The sequence below is a fragment of the Protopterus annectens genome, chromosome 8.part0 (assembly GCF_019279795.1).
Source record: "Protopterus annectens isolate FY-2018-M chromosome 8.part0, PAN1.0, whole genome shotgun sequence".
Classification (NCBI taxonomy): Eukaryota; Metazoa; Chordata; order Ceratodontiformes; family Protopteridae; genus Protopterus; species Protopterus annectens.
The window spans coordinates 1205595117-1205614084 of NC_056741.1; the positions used below are offsets into that span (position 1 = coordinate 1205595117).

The 18968-nt window shown below is 40.1% G+C and overlaps 1 protein-coding gene across 1 annotated transcript in view; it reads right to left on the reverse strand.

Annotated features, from left to right (window-relative positions):
- The window catches only part of LOC122808436 (guanylate-binding protein 2-like), a 79967-nt gene that overhangs the window by 7583 nt on the left and 53416 nt on the right, over positions 1-18968 (reverse strand). Inside the window, exon 5 of the mRNA XM_044079399.1 lies at positions 807-991. Within this exon, the coding sequence (XP_043935334.1) occupies positions 807-991 (185 nt within the window). The remainder of the gene's footprint in view (positions 1-806; positions 992-18968) is intronic.

Sequence of the window (18968 nt, forward strand, 5' to 3'; positions counted from 1 at the left end):
CAAGTGCTAAAAGGCCGTGTTTTAGGTGGAATTAGCGTTTCAGGGAAATAAACAAACAACAAGCATACAAATAAAGCTAGATTCAGCAGGCCTGGAATATACAAAGGGCCTATACAACTTTACTCCACCATCTATAATGGGCTGCAGACTAGTCATCATGATGGTAAAGTATTCAACCAGCACTGACTTATTTTTTTGAAATAAGACTAATTCCTAAGTGACAAAAAAGCAGCTGCATTATGCATAAGATTAAAAGTACAAAGACATTAGTTTAATAGATATGACAAGAACATTTAGACTTATATTCCCAAAAAATAACTTCTGAGCAAGGGATTCCTCCAACCATTTTTTTGTCTGGCATAGTATCACCTTCTGATTAACACTGTAGCTCCCCCCCCCCCATCTCAATTGCCCACAGATCTTACTTTCCTATAGAAAGTAAACTCCCTTTACTAACTACTGCGACTGCTCACTAAAGTTCTGGCATGACTCTGTAAAAGGAACCCAAGTGCTCACGTCATAATGCTCTGAAAATATACTTATATATAATCCACACTCCTATAGGGTGAGAAACTTTCCATGCATCCCCATAGTCAGTTCAATTATACACAGGTCTGCATTAAAGTTACACATGTCTAAAAACATGCCTTTAACAAAAGCATGCCTCCATGCCTAGGTACAATCATAAGCAAAGCAATCTGTTTAACACTCCAACTCATCCTATCTTAAAAACATGCCACTACAACAAGAAAATAAATCTCATCTCCTTATACAGCACCTACATTTCACATTTACATTGTATTTACCTTTCTTTAACTGCAGGGCATTATCCAGATACTGATCCTCAGTGACAGGCTGTCCATCAATTTCTAGCTGTAGGGTGAAGTCACGCACAGTCCAAACAAATGCAGGGAAGAATCGGGAAAAGTCAGAAGAATCGTCTTCACTGTTAGTTTTTATCTTTATTCGTTCTGACAGCTCAGTAATATAACTTTTATTGGAAAGAAATTAAGGAAAGAAAGCATTCAGTTGTAAAATAATACAAGTGTTAACTGCATAATGTACTCTGCAAATGGAAGAGATTTTTTTTTTTAAGAATCTGCTATTTGGCAATGACCAGTAGAAATAAGCATCCACTTTCACAGATAACCTGGAAACTTTGGTCATAGTGAGGAATCTGCATGTTGTTACGCAGTATGAAAATAGAGGTGGTGGGAATGAAAGAGAAGCTAACAGGTTGCAGCATGTGGAATTTTCAGATCTCAAAGCATGAGTCATGTCAAACACCTGTGTCCCATGCCTCTCGTATCTTATCCCAGTGACATTCTTGCAGATGTGTGTCATACTGTGGTAGGATCCCTGACTTAATCTGGCTGCAAGGTACAGGATGAGTGATATAAATGTCACAAAGATCTGGGTCAGTATATCCAGGGATCATACAGGAATGTAAAACAAACAAACTACTACCGTTCTTAGATACCCTATCTTACCCTTCCTTACTATTTCCTGTTTCTTTCATACCAACATGTAATTAAATCACTCTATTATTTCCTGTACTGTTTGTCATACCTATAATGATGGTTGTGTTAACATTTAAATGCTTATTTGTACTTTATCAGCTGTCCCAGATCCCATCTGAAAATGGACTTTGTCCAGAAGGGCTAACCCTGTTAATAGAAAGTAAGTCAGTAAGGGGGGCTAACCTTGTTAACAGAAAGTAAGTCAGTAAGGAAGACTTACCCGGTTAATAAAAATTAAGTCAGTAAAGGGGGCTTAGCCAGTTAATAGAAAGTAAGTCAGTAAGGGGGGCTAACCCCATTAATAGAAAGTAAGTTAGCAAGGGATTTACTGGAAAAGCTCACCCAGACTTTGCCACAACTTGCTGTGAGGGAAAGGTTAGTTTGCTTTTGATTTCTTGTATTTTGTATTACTTTATTGCCCTCTACTAATTTGTACACTGTGATTTGTTTATTTTACATTGTGTTTTACTTATATTCTGCTTTTAATTGCAAACTAAAACTTGGAAAGAGAGCACAGCTGTGTCTCTTATGAGTCACACAGAATTTTTAATTTTTTTTTTCACACCCTCCCATCCTGTTGCTGCTGTATTCTTAAACACAACTGTTTTTCTAGTTGTCTGCCCCTTACTTTAATTTGACCACATATCTCCTCCCCTCTCCCCATTCACTGGCTGTTGTGTGTAAGCACAAAATTATCATTTTGTGAAATCACTTCCCTTCAAATATTTAAATGTATTGGCCATCCCACTCTATTCCATAGAACCTGAATAAAAATGTGCCCACCCCCTTTCAATCTATTTTCCTCTTTTAAAATTAGTAACTCTCCACTTAGACAGCTAAAACTTAAGTTACTCCCTTACCTCTCAACTATACTAAATTCCTTGGTATTTACTGTTTTTGAGTGCAAAATAATGGGGTGCCACGAAATTCCGAGTGGCCCCTTTAATTCCTGATTTTTTTTTTTTTTTATAACTTTACTTTAAATTTATGGTTGACATCACCACGCATTGACAACATACAGGGGCATGCATGTGACATCAACCTTGAGAGGCAGACTGCCTATTGAACTTGGTTGGAGATTTGGAGTGTAATTGGAGGGAATATAGCAGCAAGTGAAGTACAGCTATGCATACAACTTAAGTTCTGCAAATCTGCAGAGTTCACCCAGCGCCCACCCTTGTCTGCAGGCAGGATGATGGAAAAATGTACTTTCTCTGAGTCTGGTGGCTCAGCCTCCAGTTAAGCAAAAAAGAATAAAAAGTGTAGTTGAATTTTATTGGACTTTTGTAGCTGACTGGTGTGTGTCAAATTCAATACGCTTATTATGAAGTCTGATTAAGCAGACGTAGACATACATGTACATCACAATATTCTAGTAATATCATATGTATGCTATTTTTGCTTCCCTTACTATCAACTTCCTTGCCTACTGTAATCAGAAAGTGGTGTGTGTGTGTTTGCGTGTGTCTGTGAAGGGGTAAAGGGGTGAGCCACTAACTCCCAGTTAAAAAGTTTCAGAAAGTAAATATCTGCTTAGATACATAGCAGTGAATGAACAGTTGCAAGGTTTCATGTTTAAGGTAAAGCATGTCATAAAGTTCTAACTGAAAAAATTAATTGCCATTTGCCATTATAATTTTGGCACTTATTTTCTGTTGAGTTTACAGCAGCTTGCTACATTGTTAATGGGCTTTTAAAATGCTGACCACCAACCACCATCACCTTGTTGTTGTTCATCTGTGGCAAGTGTGTATGTGTGTGTGTGTGTGTGTGTGTGTGTGTGTGTGTGTGTCTATGAGGGTGGGGTGTTTGTATTCCTGTTTCATATTTGTGAGAATGGATCATATGTAAAACAGAAGAGTTCACCTCCATACCCACATATTATCTGGGAAGCTATCAGTCTGCCTCATTATGGTCACTCAGAACTGCAGGATTCAGATGTGATCATCTAGAAGTTTAAACTAGACAAAGCTCCAGATTTGTTTTACTTACTTAAGTACCTTTAACGTGTTCTATACTGTGAAATCGTAAACTGACTTCCTCTTAGCGAACTGTGCAGTTAAACACGTAGCTGTTTAGTTTTAGCAGCGGGACTGCAAAGCTGCAGAAATAATCATTGTTCTCTGTAGCACCTGTAAGTTGTATTGCATATGCTTCATAAGGGTGCAAAAATACATGACTGTGAAGAGAGTTAGCTGCTTGGGAAAACTTCCCTGCCCAACATATTGTTTATGGGAAGCAACGCGCTTGCTGTGTGGTGGACCTTCTCTAAGGTGAAGTTTAAATCAAGGACAAGGTATATATTCTATAATATCATGATTTTTAGCTAAGAAACCCCAAACTGGCAGGAAGGATAACAAAACTGTGAATACTTAGTCAGTTTTAATATATGAATGCAACTCAGGAAAGTAACTGTTGAAAATGTCCCCTTCCTTAGGTTCACTGACCTTAGAGTTGGTTCATTTAAGATGATAGAAGCCAGAGTTCCTGCAGTATGGCATGGAGTTTTATCCCTTACGAAATTATAAAATGTTGGTGACTGCTTTCTATGGTTTTGTTGCATAAGTTAATTTCACAGTATGAACATGGTGAGTCTGAACTCTATGTACTCCTACCAGCTGGGTGGATGAATCAGTGTTTGGCCAGCAATTTGAATTCTTGCCCTGAGTTCCAACTCTAAAAATCCATTTAGAAGGAAACAATTAGAAGACAGTTTGCTTGGATATATGTAAATGTTTTACTAGCATTAAAGCTTTTCTCATATAAATCTTTTAAGGGCTCCAGACCAGTCCCTGGTTCACTGCTTTATCAGTATAAGACATCTGGTTCTTGCTTTCGTGGTTGCATTTGTACAAAGTCAGAGTTGAACTCTCCAGAGGATGGAACTTTGTTGAAGCCAGTCAAATAATTTTTCATTAAAATTTTGCTGAGTCTGTGAATGACTTGTGAATTATGTTATTTTTTTTCTAGGAGATACTGTCAGTTTTCCATAGCAAAGTACCTACATATCTGTTTCCTCTGAATCCTGAGCCATCCCTAAAAAGTGTATACTTTTGTTAGCTGGTTACCAGGAAAAGACCATCTCCAGGATTCAGCAAGCTCTGCACGGTGTGCAGGAATAGTGCAAGAGATGCTGCACACAATATGTCCGACGAGCAATCCAGGAATGAGCTCCCAGGACATGCACGAGCACTCCTACACTATTGCTGCACAGACACCACTGGTCTATGCTAATTACCCCATTTGCTGGTGAAAACCATGTAAATGAGGTGAATTAACGATCCCGGAAGCAGGCATGCTTCTTTGCAGGAATAGTGTAACCTGCAAAAATGTATTAGGTTACTAACCGAATACATTTCTGCAAATTACAAAACGGAGGCATGACAGCTCCAAATAAAGCATGTATTCAATGTAGTAGGCATGCCAATGGCCAAATATATGGCCATTGGCATGGGAAATAGTTGCAAAATTATAAAAAAATAACTTTTTTGGGCCAATTTTGGCCGTTTAAGCATAGGACAGCGGTGTGCAAATGGGATCAGCCCGGAAATAAGCTTTTAAACCCAAATCAGTATTTTGCCATGATAGTCAATGGCATGCATAAGACAACAATACCAGGGAATAGTGGTTGCTAAGGGGGGAAGGCTCAGTGTGATCATGGTAACTATGAATTAGCATTCTGGTTTAGGCAAATGATGGGATTGATACTGAATCACAGCTTTCCTCTCAGTGTTAGCTTGCACCCAACCATGTAAGTGCAGCAACACCATGGTATAAGTATAAGAGATAGATGACCTCATAAAGGGGAGTGTCATGCATGCTATAAGCTTAATGGAGTTCTGTGGCACAGCTTAGGAAGGGGGGTGTCTGAGGCTGCCTAGCAGTGTTTACATTGACTAAACCGATGTGCGCTGCATGCACCGGGTTTAAAAAAAAAAAACACAGGAAATAGCAGCTCTGTTCACATCTTGAGCACTGGGTATGCGCAATGCTCCTCGAGGCTTAAAAGGGAAGGCAATGGGAAGGGAAAACAGCAGTAGGAAGGCAATCAAGTAGAACTAGCATAGCTGGCAGGTGAAATGTATCAGAATCAGCCAATTACACAGGCAGCAGCCCAGCCCAGCCAGAACACTACTATAAACTATGCAAACGCCTTTCACTCTGGTTTTTCCCACAAACTCTACATGACTGGTGTACACAGACGGGGACATTTTACCTGACAAAACTAGCTAAATGATAGGGGCTGCTGTTGCTCTCATACATCAATATGTGGAAGAGACTGAGGGTGGTGAGGATGTGAATGCTGACAACCAACCCATAATGAGGAGGAGGAGAAGAGTGTACAGACCCAGGGTAACCTACCAGGGGCTACATGAGCTGGAGATAGTGCAGCACTATAGGGCTGACAGGGACATTTTACAGCAAATTGCTGAGCTGTGCCGGCCACACCTCACACATAGAACAAATAGAGGGGATCCCATCCCAGTGGATAACAAGGTATGTCTAGGGTTAAGAATACTAGCCGCAGGTACCTTCCAAAGGCCAACTGGAGATATCATAGGGATCTCACAGGCATCAGCATCCAGGGTACTCCATCAGTTTCTGGATGCCATGTCAGCACATGCCAGTGAGCACATATATTTCCTCAACACCTGTGAGGCACTGACCAGCAATATGAGTCTCTTCCACCAAATAGCAGAATACCCTGGAGGTAGTAGGTGCTATAGACTGCACCCACAAACACATCAAAGCACCACCCTGTGAGCAGGGTAGGGTCTACATAAACCACAAGGGCTTCCCCTCCATCAACCTGCCAAGTCATGTGCGATGCTCAGGGTAATATATTGAATGTGTGTGCTGGCAGCCCTGGAAGCTATCACGACTCCCAAATTTGGCATATGACACAGCTGTACCATAAATTTGCCAGTGGGGACATCCCATATGGCCATCTAGTGGGTGATGCTGGCTACGCACTGGAGCTTTGGCTGATGACACCCATCAGAAATGCACACACACTTGAACAAGAACTCCATAATGAGGCAAACACACAAACCAGAATCATAATACAGCATGTGTTTGGGATGCTCAAGTCACGGTTCCAGTGGGTGGACATATCCGGTGGAGCCTTGCAGTACTCTCCAGCTATGTGTACACATTTTCATTGTATGTACCATGCTACACAATATGATCCTGTGAAAACAGCTACAGCAGGAACAGCATGGGGCAGGGCCACACAACCCCCCACCATTGCCAAGGCCATCACGGACACAAAGGGAGTCGGAGGAGGAACAACTTGAGCCTGCCCATGTAGCTAGACGGAGGCATGCCCAGTATGCCCAGGCTTTGGCAAAGAGGCAACACATAGCACATACACTGACACAGTAGGGACCCAGGGAATGACGCCTCTCTCTGACTCGCACATACAGTACACATGCCAAACATGACACTACCTGTGCTTTACCACGTATAGGGAGTGTACTGTGTGCATCTGACATAGTCAGCCTCCAGCACCATCCTCAATACTGGCACAGCCACAAGGTAAGTCACTCTTCCTATCAATTGCTGAATGAAGTATTATGTTCTGCTAGTTGTATCTATGGTGTGGATGTGAGCATGCAAGGCAATCGGGTGGCTGATTGGGATGGCAGCAGATAGTGGACACCTATATGGGCAGCATGAAATTCATAAAAAATACTGGTGTCAACAAAGTAGACAGTACTAGACAAGGTGACAAATCCCACTGCAGTAAATGCGGTGGCCCAAATGTACGTCAGGCTCACATACTCAATACCAGCCAGCAGGACAGGTGTAGATGACATTAAAGAAAGGCTGTGCTAAGGCCTCCAATTGATGACAATGGTGAACAGCTCCTCTCCAGACCTACACAGAAAGACTACAACAGGTCTGGCAGTTGTATGTTAGTTCTGAAAGGTCTGTCTGTGTCTTTCGGCTTTTCCCGGTGAGGGGTCGCCACAGCAGAACTCCGGTCCACTAATGATTGGCAGTAAATTTTTTATGTGCCGAGTTTGCCAGCCCTGATGCACAACCTTCAACGAAGGTACGCCCATTCACACATGTCTCCACACAGAAGACGCTCTAGCTGATATGTTAGTTCTGAAGGGTAAGAAGTCTGAAATTGAAATGTAGGTCAAAAAAACCTAAGATCTGTACTCTACTGATATGCCTCCAGTCTGCATGATAGGTCAGAATACAAAATGAAATGGAAGCCAATAGAGTACCTGAAATACCAGTACAGTCATAGAAAATACAGTTGTCAGGTGTGCTCCTTCCCCACAATCCTATGTAGAAATGCAGCAACATGTATGTGTGGGTTTAATAACAGTGGAGCACAGATTACCTGAGCTGGCCCAATTTACAGGATAGATTGTCGCATGTGTACAATATGCAGGGGTCTGTGTGTTAGGTTGTTGTGTGGAAGTGGTCAGCATGTAGACATAGATGGTTGTGTCTTGGTGGCCTATGGCTAGTACTGTTGATGACAGGGCCATGTTCTGACAACTGCAATGTCAACCACAATGCATCTCAGCAATACCCAATTCAGCAGTCATCCATACTCACTGTCAAGATGTCAATATCTGTCACCATCTGAAAGATGGACATGCCATGAATGTGGGTGCAGACATACATATAGCACACAGGTGGAAGTGCCCTGGACAGACTACATAAAATAACTGTCAACTGCACACACCTTTGGAATTGTACATACAGGTTAGCAGCACATTAGTTGTCTGTGTAGTGTGGAATACTGATGTAGTCTGGCCAATCACTGGCAGACCACAAAAGGCACAGTTATGAAGTAATGAGAGACTACCTATGTCCCCGCACAAGGCAGCATAAGGGGAATGTCCCAGGTATAACTGTGAGTCAGCTGCAAGAAGCTTCCATATCACACATGCACTCAGCTCACCCCACCATCAGCCAGAGGTTTATCACAGGTCATATCCCTGCTGTTGGGAAGGAGTATGACCCCCACTTCTGTATGGGAATACCCACAGAATGCAGCATGCTGAAGAGGTGTCCCATGCAGGTGTGTCCCTAGCTGTAAGCAGCACCCTGCCAACATCCAGACCAATGGATTAATATGGACAGGAACTATTGCCATTAACACCTCACACACTTACCCTGTCACCTCAGGGGAATCCAGTGGCTCGCAGCCTAGGAATGTAGGAGTGACAAAATGCACTGGCCTGCATCACTACCAAATGCCCTACAGTCCTCTATCAAAGGCCTGTGCCTCACCCATACTGCCAATGTATGTTATCTCATGGGGTCCCAACTAACAACATAACACAGTCCACAGAACACAAATGCAAGGCCATGTTGACAAATCCCAGTAGCATGCCCACCATGTCCTGGGCCTCGTGGCGCAATTAGAGGGTCAGCCTACCCCTCCTGCTCAGCCCCCAGCACAGCCACCTTCAGGGCTGTTAAGGTGCAGTGGTGACTGCCCATGGGTAGGGACCTCAGTCCCACTGTTTACATTTGAGGGCTCATGGGCTTCCAATTTCCAAACACCCCTCCCCGTCCAAGGTGTTTATCCCCCACATGTGTCATATACTGCCAGTGTATGCTGTCTTATCTGTCTTCCGACCCATCCTACCTCCCCAAATATACCTACTATCCTTCCCCAACATCCAACTCTCACCTTATAAAAAAAAAAGGGCAATCTGTTCCCAAAAAGAATTTCACACCATAAATAACTGTCCATTTCATACCCACTTACAACTGCTTAAAAGTGCCTTAATCACTCTGTATCCAACAGCCCTTGTTCTGACCAGCAAAAAAAATTATCACTCCTTGCAAGTGTCTAACCCAGAACCCTGCACACCATAGCCGCAGTAATTTATCACTAAGCCATCTGAGCTGCAGATATGTGTGATGTTTTCTCAAACATATCATGCAGCAGTCATTCAACAGTAGGGAAAATGTGTATATATATATATATATATATATATATATATATATATATATATATATATATATATATATAGGTTCACTTTATAACATCGAAATACTGAAATGTCGAATTTCAGTATCTCGAAGCTATAAAGTCGAATGTTAAAAATAGCGAATGTTCATAATCGCGAATTTGACGTATGTCGAATATATGTCGAATTCGCGGTTATGAAGTTGCACTATGTAATGTACGGATTTGTGTTTTGTTGGTGCATGGTGCCGTGTTTGGATGTAGGTGTTATGTCAGGTAAGTGAGTGTTTTGTAAGGGTTTTGAGTGGGAGTTTAAGTGTGTGTGAGGGATTGGAGAATGTGCGTGTGTGAGTGAGCTTTTGTGTTGTGTTTGTGCGATCTCGGAGTTATTATATATAGGTAGGGGGTGTGGGGGTGCAGCCCCCCACTTGGGAGGTGCAGGGGGGCTTGCCCCCCTGCTTATGTGTGTGTGAGTTGTGTACGTGTGTTGTTTTTTTTGTTTATGTTGTGATGTGGGTGTTGTGTTGTATGTTTAGCGTAGTGTGTGCAGTGTTTTCGGTTATGTGGTTTCGTGGTTTTTGTCGGTGTTTTGTGGATTCGGTTTTATAGTCTCGAGATACTGAAATTCGATATTTCTGCATTTCGAGGTTATAAAGTGAATCCATGTATATGTGTGTATATATATATATATATATATATATATATATATATATATATATATATATATATATATATATATATGTATGTATGTATAGAGTGCATTCAGACATCAGATCCACACTTTGAACCTCCTTCCTGACAGCTGAACTGCTCTGCCTTGCTACAAAATAGAGCATCACATGTGGACAAAGCCTAACATTGGGGGGCAGATATATAGGGACAGATCGTAGATATGCCTATTACAAACCTATGAAGTTTGTGCATGATACATTTGACATTACCATGACTGTTCTGAACATCATCTATCACATTATTACAGACCAAGTACTACATTCAGTTACATGCTGACATGTTTCACATGCCTGTTTTATTATTGTGCTCTCTTCTGTGTACCAGTTGGATGTCTTTTTTTTTTTTTTTTTTAATTATTATTTTTTTATTATTTTTTTTATTTCTCTCTCTCTCTCTCTCCACTACAGGGATCAAGCTGGTTGGAATACATTGCAGCATGGCTTTTGTAGGTGATGCTCATGATCAGGTGATGGCCTCTGCACCAACAGGTATTCCCCACTTGCTAATTGCATGCAGCCAGCTGTGCAGTTCTTCCAGTAGCCAGTGCCATAGCAATCCACTACTATAAATGACTACCTCTCCTGTATGGAAGACATCCTTCCTGTGTGGGGGAAGTGGTGTTACAGACAGTAGGTAGCAATACCTCTTACAACAGGACTTGTGGACACAGGCCATCTAATATATATATATATATATATATATATATATATATATATATATATATATATATATATATATATATATACACACACACACACACACACACACACACACACACACACACACACACACACCTACATATATAAATGCATTTTCCCTACTGTTGAATGACTGTGCTGCATGATATGTTTGAGAAAACATCACACTTAAGTACAGCTCAAATGGCTTGGTGGTAAATCGCTGTGGCTATGGTGTGCAGGGTCCTGGCTTCGAGACTTGCAAGGGCTTATTATTTTGTTGCTGGGCAGAACAAGGGCTGTTGGATACAGAGTGATTAAGGCACTTTTAAGCAGTTGTAATCGGGTTTGCACAGTGGTAAGCAATGCTAACTTCTGGTTAAATAAGCTTACAGACAGCCTGAAAGTGCTTAATCTGTGTAGGCATTGCTTAGAGCTGCACAAACAGGCTTAAACCCACTTACTACTGCTTACAAGTGCTTACTTTCGTGCTAATTTCTTTAAAAGAAAAAAAGGTGTGAAAAAGGGGCATGCAGAGGGAAAGACAATAGGGAAAGTAGCTAGGGATGTGCAGGATGGGTGTAGGGAAGGTGCATAGCTGTCTATTTCTTCTACAGCAACAGCTGTTCATATATACTGAATTTGGAGGTAGATTTGGACACTCAACCCCCTGAGAGAGGGGTGAGGACAACAATAATTTCTTGTTAAGCCAATTAGACCAGATTACATGTATCCAGTGGACACTTGTGCAAAATGAACAGCTATGTATGGGGCGAAAATTTTTTTTTTGGGGGGGGGCAGATTGCCCTTTTTTTTTTTTTAGGTGAGAGTGGGATGTTGGGGAAGGATAGTAGGTATATTTGGGGAGGTAGGTTGTGTAGGAAGACAGACAAGACAGCATGCAGGGGCTTTATATGATATGTGGGGGGGTAAACACCTTGGACGGGGAGGGGTGTTTGGAAATTGTAAGCCCATGAGCCCCTAAATAGAAATAGTGGGAGTGAGGTCACCATCCATGGGCAGTTACCACTGCATCTTCACGGCACCGAAGGTGGCTGTGCCAGAGGCTGAGCAGGAGGGGCAGGCTGACCCTCTAAATGCACCACATGGCCCTCAAGCTGGAGTAGCAGATCTCCAAACTCCCTTCGGAGCTCGCTACGCACCAATCCCCGAACCTGACTTTGGGTGACAGGATCCTATCCGCGCCCACTCTCCAGGTGGGATGAGCCCCATCCCCTGAGGCGGTTCCAAAAGAAGGTGGTACAGGACCAGCAGACGAGGAGGTCCCAGGGTGGTCCCAGACATGCTGGGGCCCGGTGCCACAGCCAGATGAGGTGGGAGAGGTGGGTCCGCTGGGACCAGCCTTCCCAAACATGCTATAGTGTTGCAGTTTTAAAACATATGTGGATTAGTAATATTCAACACAATCCAGGATTAGTTATAACAGCATGCATAGATATTACCATTAACCCAAAACACCAGATTTGAAACAGTTGCATAGCAAACAGAACACATACATATATGGAACCACAGTGGCCATTACAATAGCATGCAGGTTACATTGATAGCAACAGGCTACCAGTGACAGTATTTCAACATGTGAAATTAATAGAAACACATTTCAATATTTATTAAAACAATAGGACATATGTCCCAACAGTAGGTTTGGTGTAAACATATCCATTGATTTGTGTATTTAGATTACTGTTGCAGATATGGGGGGGGGGATAGATGTCAATTAAGTTATATATCCTTGTAGTACTCGCAACTTTAATTATCATTGCTCTAATCATTACTGTATAGGTATTATTACAATACCCTGTGGCCTTGGTTTGGCAGTGGTATGTTTGTACACAGTGTATACTTCAACTGTCTTACAGCTAAATTCTACATCTCTTACCTGGTAGACCTGTGGAGGGAATGTTTGTTGACACTACCTGACCATTTCTACACACATTCCCAGATTCCGAGTTAATATTATGCACATACCTCTCAATCTCTTAATGCACACACTCTGGAGAATGCTTGACAGCATAGGGGTACAAATAGGGACATATTTTGAATATTGCTCTCATAAACATGGGAGAGTTGCTAGAGGGACAGGATTTGTTTTAATATACATTTTCTGAAGGTTTTGAGGCTGAAAATCAAATGTATGTCATTATTTAGTGACTACATTTCTGAGATCATCCCACTGATTTGCCAGGGGGACAGAGGAACAGGCAGAAAATACGAGCCAGTTATCTGGACATTCTAAAAAATGTGTACAGTTGACAGGTATGATTATGCATACAGCTTACTACCACTCTCAGGATTCAAACCATGGCTGTGTCTGCTAAAAAATACAACAATTTAAGTTTCAGCAGAGTGTGCTGTTTGGATATTGCTGTCTATTCCTTTGCTATTTTCTGTCCAAGTCTCTCTTGGTTGTACAATCTGACCTTGTAATTACAACAGTCTTATACAGACATTCCTAGACATATTTTTATGTAGCACAGTGTGAGAAACAGTAGTTGACACAACAGTTGTTGTTGTGTCTTTCGGCTTATGGTCACAGTGGAACTCCGGTCTACTAATGTTTGGTAGTGGATTTTTACGTGCCGAGTTACCAGCCCTGACGCACAACCTTCAACGAAGGCACGCTCATTCATGCATGCCTCCACACAGAAGATGCTCTAGCTGAGAATCGAACGGGACAACGTCTTGCTGTGAGGAGACAACGCTACCGCAGCATCACTACCACGGAAATTATAGTGGTTGACACAACAGTACTATTCTGATATCTGATCTTGTACTTAGAACAGTCTTAGACAGACATTCCTAGACATTTTTTTTATGTAGCACAGTGTGGGTAACAGTGCTTAACACAATATTACTATTCAGAGAATGCAGCAATAAATGCCACACAATACCAGAGTACACATAACCAGTCCAGGATTTAGAGCTTTATTGCCAGGCAGTTACAGTTTTATTTAAATATGACCTATAATGGGACTATTACTGTCATATTGCCTTCTGTGTGGAATCTGCATGTCCTCTCCGCGGTTGGGTGGGCGTTTGAAAGACATGTGTAAATGGGCGTGCCTTCATTGAAGGTTGAATGTCGAGCTGGCACCTCAGCATTCGTGAAAATCTACTGCCCATCATTAGCAGACCGGTGGCGACCCCTAACCGGGAAAAGCCGAAAGATGACAACAACTGTCATATTGTCTGGTTTATTCAGTACAACCCATACACAGTTTTTATACTGCCAGGTGACTTTCTACTACTTTATATTTATTTGGTATGACTTCTATAAGCAGGATTGTTACTCACCAGCCTCGCAACGCAGCCTTTGCAACTTACTAGCATGGGTTTCCTGATTCACAGTCTGGTAAGCAGAGCTGTGTAATGCTTAGTATTGCTTATTTTTCATTTTATAGACTATCTGCTGTATGACATTGATTCATCATTCATTACATATTCAAAATTTGTTTACTGTCTCTGACATCCCCCACTGTGCTTTCATTACATTTATTCATGTGCGACTATACTGTATGAGATACTTGTGTTTATATGGGGGTTTCACAACTTTATTAAACTGACACCTCACATCTGGACCCAATACAGTACTCTGGTTAACTAAAACTAATGTCTTTTGGCTTTTCCCGGTTAGGGGTCGCCACAGCGGAACTCCGGTCCACTCATGATTGGCAGGGGATGGTTAACAAATTTATATTATTTAGTAGCTAATTATAAAAATAAATGTTTATGTACTGCTTTCACATGTAAAATTGGTTATAGTGGGGATCGAACCGGGAATGGCTGCTTGCAAAGCGTACGGTCTAATGACTACACTGTTGAAATACTGTTTATGCTGGATGTCTCTTGCTATTTAACTTCTTGTGCTGTTTAAGCTGGACTAAGCATAGCTAAGCAACAGGCACACCTGCACAGCTACACTTAAACTTTATTGCATTTATAAAAAAAATTATTTGTTGTGCTATTTTATTTTTTAATAAAAAATGTCAGAGAGCCAGCAAACTGTAGTGCTGGAATATTTATTCACTTAAATGGTTAAATAGCCTTATAACATGAAAAAAGGAAACAAACAGATCGGTTTCGGCTGTACAGAGTACATAACCTTTATCAGTGTTAAAAGACAGTGATACAATTGCTTCCTTTTATAGTTTAACCCATAAATGAATCATTGGCTAATTGGTCCATCACAAATGCCCATTGAGTCCTGGTGGGAATAAGCCACCCAACTTTATAATCCATTTATTTTCTTTATTATTTTATTTATTTTATGAACGCTATCCTGAGAAGTTCCTAGATGAACATTTTAACAGATTGTTAGACAGCGTTTCTCAATATGAAAAACGCCTTTTGGATCAGAAAAGATCCAAATTGAAAAGAGACATTAATGACTTCCATAAAGGGAATATCTTTACTTGGCCGAGATACGAAGGAGGGAGTCAAGGAACTTTTGTGAAACAAACTTATATGGACAAAACTGTTACTAACATTGACAAAACTGTTACTAATGTGCAAGTTATAAAAAATGCCTCTATAATAAGTGATAAATGTGATCCTAAGACAGATAAGGGGAATGCATGTACTGGACAAGTGAATGGTATTACTATGACCAATACACTTACAGATGGTCAAGTTAGGAAGATTAACCCTGATAACACCAGAAATGGTTATATTGTTAATGAGGGAATGATGAATGACATAACCCCTATAGAGAATATGAATATTAATACCAGTAATAACAGCAATGGTTTGAAGGGAACATACAATGGGAATGAGAGTGTAGATACAATGGTAGTCCGTAGGAAGATTAATGATGGCAATACATTCTCAGATAATAAGAATAAGAATCATATGGTATTAGATGATGATACAATAGGGGCCCAGAATTTTGATATAGCACACCCTTTCCCCATCAGATTAGAAAGGAAAGAAGGAAGGATGCGCTCAGTAAGCAGGGGAAGACAGAAAAGGAAGCTCTCCCCAGAGAAATATACGAATCACAACATAAAAAAGATGTGGGAAGGGAGGAAGAACAATTAGTCTTTAATATTTCCAAGCGTTTGTTAACAACTGATGAAATGATAGTATTGAATAAGGGTCTATCCTTTATTCCGACCAATGCTAGCATATATGAAGAAACCATTAGGGATTTTAAGTTATTTGTCCAGAACCTTTCTTTAAAAATCTTTTTTAATGACCAACGTTCTAACCCTAAAAAAGAGTTTAAGAAACCCAGTGTGTTCACCCCACCACTTCATCCACTATTAGCTGCTTACAGCAGACTAGTAGAAGATGATATATCTAGGATGTATGAAAGTAAGGGTAATAGGATACCAAGGAATAAGTTTAATCTAACGTATAAACAGAGGGCATCACTCAATAGTTTGATTAATGATCAATCCCTAGCAATCAGACCGGCTGATAAGGGTGGAGGGGTTGTATTAATGGATAAGGAACAATATATTGATGGAATGAGATTTATGCTATCAGATGAAACATATTATGGCATATAGAACAGGGCATGGCTGGTACCATTGCATATAAAATTCAAAATAATTTGGAAGACCTATATAAAGCAAATATTATTGATAAAGAATTATATGAATTTATGTATGTTGAATTTCCCTTGATACCAGTCTTGCATGGACTCCCGAAAATACATAAAAATATGAGAAATCCCCCATTTAGACCAATAGTAGCGGGTAGGGGATGGTCAACTGAACCGCTTTCTGTTTATGTAGAGAGTCAGCTTAGACCATTAGTAGATAAAAATATTTATATTTTGAGAGATACAAAACAGTTTCTGTTGGATTTGAATGAATTTTTGAGAAATTTTGATACAACAACTAATTATCTCTTGGTCTCCTTAGATGTAAGATCTCTCTTTACAGTTATTCCAAATGTTGAAGGAATTTTAATGCTAAGTAACTATATGAAACGTAACTCACAGATGCAAGCAACTAAGATAGAGCTCTTAATGTATTTTTTAGAGATGGTCCTAGAATCGAATGTGTTCTATTTTGAAGGAGAATTCTATTTACAGAAGGATGGCGTAGCTATGGGTACATCTTGTGCCAATAGCTACGCCAACCTGTATATGGCTGAATGGGAGTATGTTCATCTATTCCCTATGTATCTTTTTAAGAAATATGTGCCTTTCTATAAACGTTTCGTGGGCGACCTGTTCCTTATTTGGACAGGTACGTCAACTGAATTAGCACAGTTCGTAGATGCTATTATTTCCAGTAATGGGTACCTTAAGTTTACCTATGAGTATTCAGAAACTAAGCTCCCCTTTTTGGATATTTATATAGAAAAGTTACCCAATGGATTGGTTAACACGGGTGTATTTAGGAAGAAGTGCCATAAGAATGCATTATTACATAGAACAAGCATGCATCCGGGGTACGTATATCATAATGTAGTGAAAGGACAAGCGATTCGTATATCCAGATATAATCCCACTGAATTAGGATATATTAATGAAATTAATGAATTAAGTAATAGATTTTTATTTAGAGGCTATTCAGTCAATGAGATTAAAAAAGGATTGTTAGATATGCCCACCCTTAGAGAGAATAGTGCTGCTCCCTATTTTAGTAATGGGCATTTAAATAGTTTAAATATGACCCAGGAGTCCCTAGTAAGAAACAAGGAAACAACTATAGAGAGAAGAACAGCCTACTCCATATTCTATACTAGTGATGTGGGGAATATAAAAGATGTTGTTAGAAAACACTGGGACATTCTAACCATAGACCATGAACTTAAGAATATTGTTGGGGAAGCACCAAGATTTATTTATAAGAACAAAAAGAATTTGAAAAGATTATTATGCTACCCCAAAGAACAAATGGTGAAATATAATGTAGAGTCGTATGGGACGGTGAAGTGCAATAAATGTAATTTTTGCAATTATATTAATACAGACAACATCTTTATTCATCCAGTAACATCTAGAGAATATGTTTTTAGAATACATGGGAATTGTCTTACCTCGAATGTGGTCTACTTGGCATCCTGTTTGGAATGCCAGGCATTCTACATCGGTAAGACTAATAGGGTACTCAGGGATAGGATACGTGAACATGCTTATAATATTAGGATAGGGCTGAAATCTAATGCCTTGGCCAGACATGTCATTGAGAGAGGGAACACACATACATTTAAGTTTTTAATTGTAGAGATAATTACACCAGGACCTAGAGGTGGTGATATCAGGACCTATACCGAAACAAGAGAGGTGAATTGGATCATCAAATTGAGATCTGATGTCCCGCCTGGCCTTAACGGTATGGTTCCTGTCAAACCTTTTTTTAAAGTCCAAGAAGTTACATAGGTAATGTGTCAAATAACATTGATTTATATCAATATTATATAACTGTACATTATAGATTTAAGTTAGTGTTACTAGATTTTTTATATATATTAGTAATGTTTTATAGTTTTATTAATGAAGTTTTTTATATATATATTTTTATATGCTTCAGATGTACTGATTGTAATGTATCTTTAAGATTGTATGATTTTCCCGCCTTATAGCGCTATATAAAGAGTTGTTGATCAATTAAAAATGTAGGTCTGAAGAAGCCACTTCGGTGAAAGCGCTAACCTGTTTTAATAAATAGTTTATATCATTTTAACCTTGGATACTGTTTTTGAAGGAAACGCATATAGTTGGTGTATATGTTGGCTTTGCTGCAGTTGGTCATTGGTTTGCTATCTCTGTTCTTTTTTAAATTACTTTATTATTTTATATTTGGTGCCATCCCATTTTGTTTAACCTGTTGCCAGTAATTTTATCAATCACCATAAATCTGAAAAGTGCATTCATGTGTCCCAGTGAATGTTTATATAGTGGCATTAGTAATTTTCTTTGTTCTAACATCACTATAATGTTCCGATATTCTGAGTCTAAGGAGTCGAGAGGTCTGTCCAACATAAAATGCAAAACAGGTACTTGTGGCCAGGTAGACCACCCAATCTGCCCCGCAATTAGCAAAGAATGAGATGTCAAACATGTTGCCAGTATTTTTACTTGTAAATTGTTTGGATTTCATGACTTTGCTACAA